The sequence below is a fragment of the Thunnus maccoyii genome, chromosome 14 (assembly GCF_910596095.1).
Source record: "Thunnus maccoyii chromosome 14, fThuMac1.1, whole genome shotgun sequence".
NCBI lineage: Eukaryota > Metazoa > Chordata > Actinopteri > Scombriformes > Scombridae > Thunnus > Thunnus maccoyii.
Genome location: NC_056546.1, coordinates 20,770,632 through 20,784,498, shown reverse-complemented (window position 1 = coordinate 20,784,498; position 13,867 = coordinate 20,770,632). Strand labels below are relative to the sequence as shown.

At 40.8% G+C, this 13,867-nt stretch overlaps 2 protein-coding genes across 6 annotated transcripts in view; both read left to right on the top strand.

The window, feature by feature from the left end:
- The window catches only part of tacc2 (transforming, acidic coiled-coil containing protein 2), a 50,273-nt gene extending 45,043 nt beyond the window's left edge, over window positions 1-5,230 (top strand). For all 5 annotated transcript variants that reach the window (XM_042433713.1, XM_042433709.1, XM_042433711.1 and 2 more), the window contains 7 exons: window positions 560-700; window positions 814-890; window positions 2,051-2,094; window positions 3,355-3,515; window positions 3,641-3,747; window positions 4,027-4,147; window positions 4,257-5,230. In XM_042433713.1, the coding sequence (XP_042289647.1) occupies window positions 560-700; window positions 814-890; window positions 2,051-2,094; window positions 3,355-3,515; window positions 3,641-3,747; window positions 4,027-4,147; window positions 4,257-4,322 (717 nt within the window). In that variant the 3' untranslated portion in view covers window positions 4,323-5,230. The remainder of the gene's footprint in view (window positions 1-559; window positions 701-813; window positions 891-2,050; window positions 2,095-3,354; window positions 3,516-3,640; window positions 3,748-4,026; window positions 4,148-4,256) is intronic.
- A 706-nt stretch (window positions 5,231-5,936) lies between these two features.
- On the top strand, window positions 5,937-9,605 carry ly6pge (lymphocyte antigen 6 family member pge). Its single transcript, XM_042433761.1, has 3 exons — window positions 5,937-6,073; window positions 8,118-8,234; window positions 8,997-9,605. Exons 1-3 carry the CDS (start codon window positions 6,013-6,015, stop codon window positions 9,188-9,190), a joined length of 372 nt encoding a protein of 123 aa, XP_042289695.1. The 5' UTR covers window positions 5,937-6,012; the 3' UTR covers window positions 9,191-9,605.
- The last annotated feature ends 4,262 nt before the right edge of the window (window positions 9,606-13,867 follow it).

Here is a 13,867-nt window from a genome sequence, read left to right as displayed (position 1 = left end):
ATTGAGCAAATGATGCAATTGGTCACAGTCAACATTTTGGTTCTTTGGTAAGACCAGTTCACTATATTGCAATGTGATTTAACACGAGACTAACATCTGTTTCCCATGCTACCCAGTCTGCTACCCTATCCCTACTCTCCTGTATATGATGCAGTTTCTGCTGTATCAAGTGCTGCCCTCCTTCCCCTCTGGCTTGCCTGGACCCAATCACATTCAAGCTATACTGAGATGAGCAGGTGATGACTGCTCAGCTGGGGGCAGCATCAGCCAATCACTTGGCTAATACTGTGGCTATGAAGACTGTTTCATCCAATCATGTGGCGGCCGACCAAGTCTTCAAGAAAATCACTAGCCTGCCTCATTTGCATATTGATTTTGCTGTGTGGTACATTTTGATATAGTTTGATGCTGCCTTGCGGTTTGGTTCAGGAATCCTGTCGAGAATGTGCGTGTGGGCCTGAGGGTGAGGGTGTGTTGCGTCCCATCTGTAGCTCAGTCTGGTTTGTAACTGGCTATGTTTCCTTTCCTCTCACTACTCTCCTTTGGTTCCTGGAAACAGCAGAGGGAAGTGTCATCTCCAGTAGAGAGCTCTGTGTCCAAGACCTCGCTGTACACCAGGACCACCACCAACTACATCGAAGGGGAGAGCCCCCATCTCCCCAGAGAGCTGGACCACTCACTAGGAATTGCACGAGAGGAGGTGCCTAAAAATGTTTCTTTCTGCAATATGGGTCACAAATATTGTATGTGTCATCTTTGCATGTTCCAATTCAGCATCTCACACTTAACTAAACAACGTATCCTGCTCCTCAGATTGTGACAAAAGAGAAGGAGGTGCTGGAGTGGCGGAGGAAGTATGAAGACAGCCGACAGGAAGTGGTGGAGATGAGGTAAGATGTAACACCTTTGGCTGTCATCACTGACATCACAGCGACGTCCCACCCATACAGTATGGATTTAACACCTCTCTACACATGCTAAATGGTGGTGTCTTGTTTTCAGACTCCACTTATTATCACCATTTAACCTGTCAATGGGTTTATCTCACTTAAAGTGTCAGCCGAAGCCAATGGTTAACTGCAGTGCTGAGCCACTTAAAGAAGTCCATCTATCTAGCAGTATGAGTGATAATTATTATTTATTTACTAATGGCTGTGGTTGAGCTTTGGAGAAAATGCAAGTTATATGTTAGTTGCTTTGTAATGCTGTTATTTGAATTATACACCACCTGAGAACAGGACTAAACTGGGATTAATTACCCTCATATTTACGTCCACAAACGATAAATCTATGTCTGACAAATGGCTGCTAATAGGGGTTCAGGAGAGATAAAGATATGCAGTACTGAAACCTTGTTCTCTGCCAGCAGGTGGTGGGTGTGGGTCCAGCTGGCCACAGCTCAGTTAGTGTGGATAAAACAGAGCTTACTTCATTTGACTGATTGGGCTCAGGATAAGGAGGGGCTAAGAGGCTAAGGGGGAGGCATGGCTAATCAATCCTCTTACCTCTGGCAACCTGCTTTTCCCCCAAACAAGGCTTCCTATTGGGTCCTGCCAGTCCTTGGCTCAAAGTGTGGGGGAACTTTGAGTAAAAAGAGTCAGATGGAAACTGGGCACACAGTGCAGATTAAATGAAAAAAATACAAAGCTAAGGATAGTGTAGGGCACTTGGTAGAGATTAAACCTCTGCCAATACTTGATAATTCAATTTTGTAAAGCTGTAGGCTAACAGGATAACATTTAGTGTTTGTCATTTCTCCAAATTCTAACAAAATTTCTAAATATAGAAAATTTGTCAATGAACTTGAACTTTTTAATGTTACATGTTCTCAGCAGCACATGAACACAACATAAAAGGTATGGCCACAAACACAGATTCCATGTCCAGATATATATGTAATCTGTAATCCTTGGGCTATCTGACTAATGTTGATGTTGATAATGTTGATATGTTGTTATTGAGACATCTCGCAAACAAACAGACAGGTTATTCTCACATGAACTGAATGATCCCATCCATATATTGATGACCTACAATTTCTCATCCTTAGGAGAATTGTCGCTGAGTATGAGAAGACAATTGCACAGATGATAGGTGAGTTCAATATTCAAACCAGCTTTATGGTTGGTAACAAGTTTCTTTTCAGTGCACATAAATTCCATTTGTTTCCCAACCTCTGCCACTATTTTTTGCTGCACTTGTTTATTTGCAAACCAGGGAAAACATGTAATTTCTATGTGCTCTAATCCATTACCAGTGATTTCAGAGATTTTTTCTCTGACACAAGCTAGCCTTGTCCAGGTTCTCTGAACTCATTAAATATCCCTGCAGGTTCACTCTGCTCTCACATCTTCTCTGCCACATCTGGACATTTCTAAAAATTTGATTTTGCCGCTATCTAATTTAATTTCTTATTCTCATTAAAGCACTGTCACAAAAAAAGAACAATCTGTCTCTGCTTGTGTCTAACACTCGGCTCTCTCACGTGTCTTGCCCTCCCAGCTTGACTTAACACAGTCCCTTCTTTTCTGTTCTGCTCCCATCTTTGCCCCTTACTGTTTGATAACCCTGACAGGCATGCCAGGTGAGTAACGCGGACTTGTCCTTCACTTGTGTGTGTCAGCTCACATCTCTCCATCCGTCCATCAGAGAGGGGAGTAGATGTGCTCACTTTCTTCCTCACATCAAGTGACATTTGCTTGTCCATTTTCGTTTGTGTTTCATTCTGTATGTTGAAACATTGTTTACTGTGCTTTTTTAAGTGGGTAAAAAAGGACAGAATCTTTTGGCATTTTCTATTCTGCTGCCCTTTATGCTATCACTCAGATCCTGATTGTACAATAAACCCTCTACAAATAGATCAAAACCTTTTAGATGCACTGACACACACTGGCAACCTTTACATGCATATCTGCGCTTTGCTTCTGTACTGTAGATGGTTGCGAAAGCCATTCATGCAGAATTAGTGCGTTAAGCAGGTTGATCATCTAAGCTTGTGACAGGAAAGGAAAGGGAAAGCTGGGAGGGGGGCTGACATATAGGAGCTTTGTCATTTAATACTGAAGGGTCCAGAAGCCACTCAAAACAACCCAGCTGCCAGCACTGTCTCTGGTTTACAGTGATTTTCCCATTGTTCAGTTTTTTGTTTGTTTGCATGCTCCACTGGTTTATCAGAAATACTCATATAGTGTAGTTTAAAATGTTGTTAAATCATGTACTAATCCACAAATCCATATCAATATATTTATAGTGTGTTGGTGTACATTCCTAACCAGTATGTGTGTCCCCCACACTAAATTCTTAAGCATATAGATTGATGATCTGATCCACGCTATATTTGTGTGTCTCTATCAGAGGATGACCAGAAGGAGAAGTCTCTCTCTCACCACACCATCCAGCAGCTGATCATGGAGAAGGATCAGGCTTTAGCCGACCTCAACTCCGTGGAAAAATCTCTTGCCGATCTCTTCCGACGTTATGAGAAGATGAAAGATGTGCTGGAGGGCTTTCGCAAGGTGACTAACGCACAAATTATTCACAACTAATGAGCGTTTTCAGCATGGCCGGCCTTGTAAGTCATCTAAAATGTTGCTTCCCAACACTTACGGATAGTAATTAAAATATTTCTCACTCTGTGCAGAATGAAGAGGTTCTGAAGAAGTGCGCTCAAGAGTATCTATCCAGGGTCCGTAAGGAGGAGCAGCGCTATCAAGCCCTGAAGATTCATGCAGAGGAGAAACTAGACAAGTGAGTCTATACATAGTCTCACTATATCATGTTTATTCTATCATGACTGTATAGTTTTTCCTCGAAGGGAAAACACCACAATACACTAATTACACAATAAACCAGTGCCCAGATAAAATGTGTGTGGATACAGGCCAATGTAATTAACACTTTCTATAGATTATTGATATTTAATCTATTTGAAATTCAGCATTTATAAAGATTATATTCATAGACTTTCCAGGCTTATGGAGGTCATAGAAAGGTGACTTGATTCTCTCATTACTTGTGTGTTTCCAGGGCCAATTCAGAGATAGCTCAAGTGCGGGCCAAGGCCAAGCAGGAGCAGGCCGCCCACCAGGCCAGTCTGAGGAAGGAGCAGATGAAGGTGGACTCTCTGGAGCGCACATTGGAGCAAAAGGTCAGTCAGGATCAAGCATCAAGCTTTAAAAATATCTGAGGCTCAATCATGTGCCAGCCTCCATGCTTAAATGCACACAAATTGTAAATTTTTAACCATTGTTTTACAGAACAAAGAGATCGAGGAGTTGACAAAGATCTGTGATGAGCTGATCGCCAAGATGGGGAGGAGTTAGCAGCCTCGCCTCATCTCACACAGAAGGAGGAAAAAAACTACTTTGATCAGAGATATTTTACTGCTCTTCCAAGGACTGATGGACATTTAAGGCCAAAGTGGTCTTGGGGGATACATTTCCTACTGACTTTGTGTATACAGGATGCACAGGAATGGCTTCCTCCTAATCACTCTGTACATTTTTGATGTGTCAGTGTATCGTACTGTATCAGGGGTCTGGTATAAAGTTTTAGAAAATGTACCATATCATTAATGAGTGTGTCTGCCTGCGTGTGTGTGTGTGTGTGTGTGTGTGTGCGTGTGTGTGTGTGTGTGTATGATGATGAGAAAGTGCGAGCATTGTTTGTGGGTTAAATTATCTATAATGATGTTGCCATGACAGCCACTGAGGGAGAAGACTGTTTACCCACTCCTGTTGTTGTCTCCTCTTAATATGAGAGAAAGATAGACTTTGAAAAAGAGTATCAGAGACTAAGATTCATTCATAAAATGTTGATACACCACTAAGAGAATACAAACTATCACAATAGCTTACTGCATGTGAGAGAGGAAGAGACTCTTGTATTATTAATGTTTGTGTAGGAAATTCCAAGAATGAAAAAAGACTCATTTGCATTTTTGAGTTATTCTGCCATTTTCAACCTGCTTCCCTCATGTAACCTTGTAGATATTTGTCATACTTGTCATAGCTTTCTCGATGAAATCGTGGGACTTTATTTTTTGGATTTTATTTTGATATAAAGCAAAGTAATTGTGACCGTATTCAGTTGTGACCAGGAGTAATTTAATTTTTGGATGGATTTGTCCTAGTCCTGCTATGGTCATTGTGTCACACTGAGGAATAACTTCTCTGCACAGCTACTGTACAGCATCTGCTTACAAAGTGCAATAAAAGATGGCAATACAGCATACTGGATTTATTCATGTTATTTCCTTGCATGGTGAGATGACACCAGGTAAATCAGGATTCAGATGTGATTAAGATTTTTTGACAATGTCAATGTCAATGGGTGATCTTGCTTGTGTGTAAATGATGCAGTGATGCATTACAGACCTTTGTTTTTGAGTTTATTCTCTTCTTTTTCTTCATGTATCCCAGGGGGCACTTCTGTAGTTTGAAAGATGGTGTAGTTTAGCTAGTTTGAAAAAACAGAAATGACGATTTGGCCCCAAAAAATATCTACACATAATTGTGTTTAGGAGGAAATAAACCCATAAGTAGGATTACAAATAGATGTGAGTATAATAAACATAATACACTGTATATTTATTCTTATAATAACCAATAAACTACTAGCTACAATAATCCAACCGCGCAGGAGGAGTCAGATGTAAACTGATGCAAACCTGCTGAAAAAAGAGGTCAAGGTAAGTGCAGCAGGGTGATGTAAGGACTGTAAGTAACACAGGGACAAGACAGGAAAGAGCCAGGATGGGTGTGGCTAGAGCACAGTAGTAAGGTGAGAGCCACAGGATGAATCGCTGCCTCTCTTTTGCCTATTCAGGCTGAGGAGGCAACTACAGAAGCTCAGGACAGAGCCGTGGACCCCAGTGGAGGGGCTGCTAATCTCCTGGTCAGTGCAGGAAGGCATATTAGCTCATCTGATAGCTCAGATTAAGCTCAGGGGGCTTTAGGAGCAAACAACCTGCTTTTTATTGTGTGATCAGGACGTGCGAGGACCACCAGCGCCATGAGAGCTGTCCAGTACTGTCTTCTGCTCCTGCTTTCCCTGGTCCTGCTAGCAACACACAGTAAGGACTTGGTTGTCTTTCTCTATATCCTTTTTTTCTATCCTCACCTTGTTCTTTCCTCCCTCCAGATCACTGCTCTTCCCTCTGCCCACCTGACATTTGAACTCAGTTGGTGTCTCCCTTTTGGTACTCTTCTCCCTTAAAACCATTGAATTTTCAAGAATAGTCTGCATTTTTATTTTTCTGTATTTCAGCCTGTACCTGAGAGGCAGGAGCCTGAGTCCAAACTAGACTGTAGCTTTCAGAGATTACAGGAGGACATACAGTATATGTTGGACACAACAACATTACGGCAATCTTTTATTTTTCAAAAAAGGCTTGTAAAAATGTTTTATAATTCTGACAAGACCATGCACCAACGGTAAAACCTTATAATAGCCCTTTATTTTATGTCAGGATTGCTAATAACCATTCATTTCTCTGATAATTCTCTTAAGTTTTGCTTCCTTTCAGTGTGTCATCCTGCTCTGTAACTAGCATGCAATCCCAGCAGCTAATCTCTTAATAGGCCTGGAGGCTAATACTTTTAGCATGTGTTTAAAGCGGCTGTGCTGTGAGGATAGATTGGGGTCAACTACAAACAACAGGGGGCATTTATATGTCATGTCAACACACAGAGGAGTACACAGCAAGCAAAGAAAATAGACCAACTGCTCAGAAATGTTAATTTGCTATTATTGTCTTAATTGTTTTACTGTTAAAATTGTTCCACATGTTTCAAAGTATCTGACACCGTCCCATTAAGTTGATTTTGCCCTTCCAGAGCATTTCACTCTACTAAATCTACACGGAGACAACACTTTGCCTTTTCTGAGCAACTTTTTTGTCCTCCTGTCATCATGACTGAATGATAAAAGACAAGTCCGGAGGTTATTTTGATAGCCAAGACAGCAGATGTGCTGTTTCAGAAAAAAATGTTTGAAGCTTTCAGCATTTCCTATAAGTCCAGCTCTGTTTGATCCTCTTAAGAAGGAGCATTAAAGGCTGTTTCTGAAGGGCCATTTTAGAATTTGGGAGACGGATGGAAGTTTTCAAAAGAAGGCGTTAAAGTGATATTTCAAAGGTCAGCTAGTTCTCAAATAACCACTCCTTCCTCTAAAGAGCTTTAGAAAGACATTTAAGTGTTTCATGTGCTGAAGCTCTAGTTGAAGGTTAGAGAGATGTGTTTTTATAGTAGGGTACTAGTTTTATTCTTTGCTTGATTTGGGAAGATTTATTGTGAATTAAGGGAGTAATTAATGCTCTCTATCTTCACTCTCTCACTTTGGAACAACATCACAGCGTCAACATCACAGCTTCAGATTCACAATGTGAATTTAGTATCTGTGTCTGTGCTCGCATGCTCATCTAAACTATCAGTCCAGTGTAGATAAGGGATAAAAATATCCCTTGTAGATGCTGCTTGATCTTGACTAACAATAGCTATAAATTGATGATGAATGGGACTGAGTTAGCTTGAGTATGCAGCGATGTAATGCAGTTTTTAAAATGCCAGAATCATTTGCACCAATGTCTCAACACTGCAATATTTGGTGGAAAATCCTATTCTAGCATCATAAACAGTTCACATCAACTGAAGCAACACAATCAGGTCAGTCTTGGCCTAACCTAGATGTGGTTACATTGCAGTACACGACATGACTTAGGTTATGAATCCATAATACATCAAGAATAACAGGACTGGCATTTAAAAACAGTGGTGTGTGTTTTTCTTTAAATGTCTCAAGTTCTTGGATCTTGGAATTGTATGGTTTTATGTGATTTTTATTTATTCAAAATTAAGTTATTCACATATTACTGATCTTTGGATATTTGGATTTGCTTGTATTTAAAATAAATCCAAAATAGAATTTCTGAGTAAAAAAAATCATACAGAAAGCACAGTACTATGTTTTCATCTCATACAGTATTTGACATCTTTGATGCTAAATATCTCTACACCCCACAAAGATAAATGAGATTCATTAAACTCTCAACATGCCACCGCTTTAGTGTGTGTGTTAACATGAGCTGTAGCAGTATTTTTCTTTCCTATTCTCCTCAGGTGAGGCTCTGCAGTGTTATACCTGTATGGGCTCCAATAATGACGACTGCAACCGGCAAGGCTCCAAATCCTGTCCCACCTACTCTGATGCCTGCGCTGTGGTGGTGGGCCATGACAGTGAGTCCAACAGTGACAGTGTAGTAGCCTCTCTTTATCTAGTTCACGTTCTGCCTCCCTCCTACCAACGACAGAGTAACCAGACAACTCTAATTGCATCTGCGTGTGTTAATGTGTGTGTTTAACAAATGGAGGGCACGCTGCTGTCTGGAGACACATCACAATCAGAGGGGGGTCCGAGGCTTTTAAGGGAATGAAGGGCTTTGCTACTTCTACTCGATCAATATCTTTAATTAGAACACCATGTGTTCATGGCACCAAGACAATTTCTCTTTGCAAAATGAAGTCAACTCTAATTTAGAGCTACACAAGGCAAGATTGTTATATAAAAATACACCATATCAACCTTGAAGAAGTAGGGCTGCAGCGAAGGACATCTTTCTATCTGTGAATGGCACATTGTACATGCACCAGCTTCCCCATACATAAATTATGGTGAGAGGTATGTACAAAACCTTAAAACTTGAGAAACAGAGTGCTCTGATAGCTGGATATTTACTGTGCATGCCACATAACTGCAACATCCCTTGTTGCATGTCAAATCCATCTCTGTATCCCCATGTTTCCTGTCTGCCTCTTTACTGCCCACTATCTAATAATGCCAAAAAAAAAAAAAAAATCTTAACATGCAGAGCAAACTGCACTCACTATCATTTTGTCTCTTTCATCTCTTTTAGTCACTCAGCAAAATCATATTTATATTGGCACAACAGCTGTTAGCTAAACCAGTGTAACTGACTTCTATTTCTGTCCGTTTGTCAGGTGGGGTGATGAAGTCATGCTCCTACAAGTCCTTCTGCAGTCAGGCCAACAGCCAGGGCTACAGAGCACCGGGTGTCAGAGTTCACTGCTGCTACAGCGATGACTGCAATGTGACAAACTTTGCCTCTCGGCTGCAGGGGCTCAACTATTTGCTGCTGCTTCTGCCTCTGTTGTTCCACTGCTTTTTCAAGTAGACACACGGCTCAACTTAATCATCCAAACAAATATCCATCTGCTACACAAACGCCAACTACTATTGCATTAATTCACCACAACAATGCCTAATAACCCTTCCTTACTACAATTTCACTTTTCTCCTTTATTTACCTTATTTATCTCAACTTGAACCTAGACATCAAGGAGTTACTGCACATAGTTCAAGGTGCTAGGTGTGACTGTGTGGATTATACACACACTGCTGGATTGAATCCATTAAGAGGTACTCAAGTAGATGCGTTTGTCAATGGATTTCACTAAGCCAATAAGAAGAAGATCCTGAGGGAAGTGCTGAAATAACAGGCAGAGATTATTTATTATTTGCTTCCTACATTAAAGAGTACTGTTTGAGTTTATCAGTTCCCCCACCTGGTTTGATGCTGAGCACACAATTTGTGCAAATAGAGGATAAAAAGTAGCAAAACTATCTCCTTTAGTTTTACTAATCACCCTCCGAGTTACTTTTTACAGGATCAATCTTCTTTCATACCTACCCTACATACTGCGTCGCAGCAGATGTTACTGTGGCTAAATATGGAACCAAGAATTCAATCATCTGGTGTGTCGTTACATCATTAGCCCTCTACCTGTCAATCACACATCTGACGAGCTGCGTGAGATATTCTGGAAGATGGTGAAGAAACACTGCAAATCCACATAAGCCTTTTACATGCCTGTGGCCAGGTGTGTTACACTGATGAGGTTAATCCACTGCGTTTCAAGTCACTTAAACCATTACTGAGTTTATAAACAGAGTCACACCTCGCTGGAGGGTGGTGCATAAGGAGAGGCTACTGTAGTCCTGGCATATTTAATCCTAAACTGTACACTCAAATCTTGTGTGCATTCGTTTACTGTACTTATTGTATGTAAATGTCTCATTATGTATTAAATCTAAATCTAAAGAAAGTAGGCTACTGTATATATGATATTGTAATGTGAACTGGATGTACAGGTCAAATGATAACACTGTTGACATTCATAATTCAATGTAAATACAACCAATATAAAGGTCTTTTTGTAAGTGTCTCTGTGTGCATGTAATTATTTCAGTCCTAAAAAGTCTTAAAACAAGCTGAAAACTGAATAATGGGGTGAGATTGTTTCAATCCGTTCTTTTTTAATTTCAAAAGTTATCAAATGACTTGACAAAAATGTTTCCCGTATGCTTTTATTATTCTTACTTCACTTAAAAAACAATAACCCACAGTACATATGCATGTACTTAATAAACTTACCACTCAAATGACCAATTATTATGGTTTTATGGCACGTTTTTCAAATTGGAGAGTTTTATGTTTTTCATTTGTGAGTATATATTGTCAGTTAATCTTGTTTTCATATGGAGTATTTTTAGTGAGTAGTTATCTGAGTAATGTTACTTTGGTTGACTACAGCATTGAGAAAAGAATAACTTGAAACTTTATATAACTAAAATATATTGAATTATTTGAACCAGGATTAATTATGCAGTTTTAACAGGAAAAAAATCAAATGAAAGTTTCTTATGCAAATCCTTTATGAAGGATAATGTGTGTGTGTAGTTGTCTATGTAAGTGTATGAATGGGCCAAAACAAGATTGAGTAAATCAAGTAAAACAAAGGCCATGTTTGAAGCTTTGTATACATATTCTCCAGTGAATATATCGATATGCAAATTACTAAATATGGAGCACTAATACATCCTTTTTCTATCCGGTGCATTTAAATGTGTCTCGTATTTGCAAATCCAAATTTAAAAGCTAGGATAGAACAGCTGCTCTCATGCTGAACCATGTTAACATATTATGATCATTCTGTATTTGGAGAAGCTACAAGACTGACACCTGTTGGACTGATAACATTCACTGCTTACAGAACAGCTTACTTAGACGTATTTCTGGACTGTGTCAGATATATAAACTGCCCCCAAAAAAACAAAAAACAAAACAAAAAAAAAGCACAACATTCTAACAACATACAACATGTTACATAAACCAAAGAAAATGTTATGTAAGTAAAGCTCTGTGAGATCAACAAATCAGTGCTTATTAGAATCTTCAAGATGATGCAGATCAACTCAACCTTTGTGCATAACAAGAAGCTCTGTCTGCAGTCAAAACCATCTTTTTCCAAGTGTCTAATCTTGAAGTTCACACAGCCTCCACTGTGAGGCAGTCTAGCCATACTTTTGACTTCAGAACACGAAGTTGAACCTACAAGACTGTTGCATTTCATACTGAACAACCACGCCTCATAGGTGCCGCTGGGATTGGCTTGAGTCAATAGTTGCACTGTTTTATTGCTGTCTGCTGGGGTTTGTGTTTTATTTAAAAAAAAAAAAAACTTTCTCCCACAGTTTCTTGCTTTGACTGACTCTCTCTCTTTCCCCACTCACCCTTGTGATGTCCTACTGCTCTCTCCTTTGACAGGCAGGTGTGAGAGTGTGAACGGTCTGCCCTGGAGGGGGATAGACACTGACCCCAAACCGTGAGTCTCCAGGCCTGTTCAGCCGGAGCCTGTTCTGGGTGCTCAAATCCACAGACAGCCAAGAGAGCGGCCCCTCGTCAGCCCTCATCAGCTTTATTTGAAAGGCTTCTTTCACCTTAATTAGGACGGTGAGGGGAAGGTTTGCCCAAACTTGAAGGGCTGATGGGGGCGGGGGGGTCAAGGGGTGAAGGTGCTGCTGAGGTGTAGGTGGGGGCATCTAAAGTTTGTCTTTTGGGGCTCATAGTTCACTTCAAACTGTTCAACAGTGTTACGGTCATGATTCACTGAAGTGGGATTGTTTGGGCACTGTGCAATTTCCCCGCCACATGACTGTTGTGTGAAATGTCACCTACACTTTTCTCCGATACAGACATAGTCTGGGTCAGAGTTTCTAATTTGATGGAGGATTTGAAAGTGCAATCATGGCCAAAGCCCCCGCTGAATTGGAGCGTCTCTGGACAATAACACCAGTCACTGTATTCTCCACGTGTCTGCCATCTGAGCTAAAACTGAAGGTCATCACCATGGCAACTTTGCTGTTTAAATTGGAGTATGTTTAATCCCAATCCTCTGGCACCTGAAGACATTATCACCACAAATCCCACCGTCAGTCATCAAATAGATGAGCCAGCTGCCCTTTAAGGAAGGCTGTGCGAAAGTAACAGATTGAAGAAAACTTGTATCTACAGTGGTTTTCTAAAGCAAACCAGACAGGTTTCACTCCTTGTGAATGTCACTGAATGTCCCGTAAACTGACATATCCGTGATTATTTGTGTGTGTGTGTGTGTGTGTGTGTGTGTGTGTGTGTTTTGCTGTCCTGGAAAGATCAACGTCTTTCTGAGAAATAGTTACGCTTCCATATTTTTGTTGTGAGATTGTCTGTTAAGGCCGTCATTGCATTTTTCTCACAATATTTATTTGCCCAGTGTATTGATTGCATGACCTCTTTGTAATGAGAGCAGGTTGCAGAAGAACTGATAAGACAAGTCAATACAGCTAAAAAAAAAAAACCCAAGAAATATAAACTTGTATTTTACGAAGGCTCATTACTGTGTTTTTCAGTAATGATCAATTTTTGGTTGTGCTAAAATCACTTCTGTGTAAATTAGGATGATGACATCAGGCAGATGGCTCTGGTTGGAGGCTCCTCCCAAACAGGGAAATGAACTTATGAACCACCGGTGGAATCCAGGTCCGGCCCACATAAGCAAACCTGTTCATCTAGGACAGTTCCCTCGCTACAGAAAGAACAGTTTTGAGTTGTCCCAGGACAGGTCAGACTGTTTTGGCAATACTGAGCTTTGGATGCAGTCCCTCAGAATATCCAACAGTGGAAAAAAAAAACTAATGAGTTGTGTGTCCATGGCAGTCACCTACCTTTAAATCATCGATCAGCTGCTCTCAATCAAGTGACAGCCAATATCACCAGACATGATGACCAGTGGTTGCAAAAACAAACAAACACATCCAAGCTAAAAGAACACACACTGCTCAAACATCAAATGCTTGTGCCATTGTGGGGAGGGAACAAAAGCACTGGGGTTGGGGTAAGAGGGGGGTATGAGAGCGTGTGAGACGATGGCTGTGTTTACAAGCGCCCGGGTCCTGGCTGGTCGGCCCGGGTTCACCCAACGGTCACCGGTTCTGAGGTCTCCGGGTCTTGGGTCTTTTTGAAAAAGATCTGTGAAGCAGAATTAAAGTGATCTACCTCCGGACTCCGGACGGAGGACCATAAGGGCTTTTAGTCTTTGAAACAGGGAAGAGGAGAGATAGAGAGAGCGAGAGAGGGGGAGAGGGGGGACTAAAGAGGGAGCGATGAGGGAGAGAGGAGAGGAAGAATTATGTGTAATGAGTGTGTTCCCCTGCCTGAGCTACTTTGAAATGTGACTAAATGGCCCACCTTCTGTGAGACCGGTTGGCTCGAGGGCAGTGAGGAGCCCTCCGAGACCTGAGGCTGACAGGGAACACAGGCTCCAGAAAGTGTAACGCAAGTTTAGACACTTTCCTCTAATGAAACCCTTTCAAGAAATGTAAAACAAAGTGATTCGCATGGAAGTAATGTTCTTGAAATAAAAGGAAACTAAGTCTTTCTTTTATTCGTACTATGTGAATTTCTTCCCGTGAAGTTCCTGCAGACAGTAATTAACTCAGTTCATATGTTGAACCATTGACTTTTATAATATCT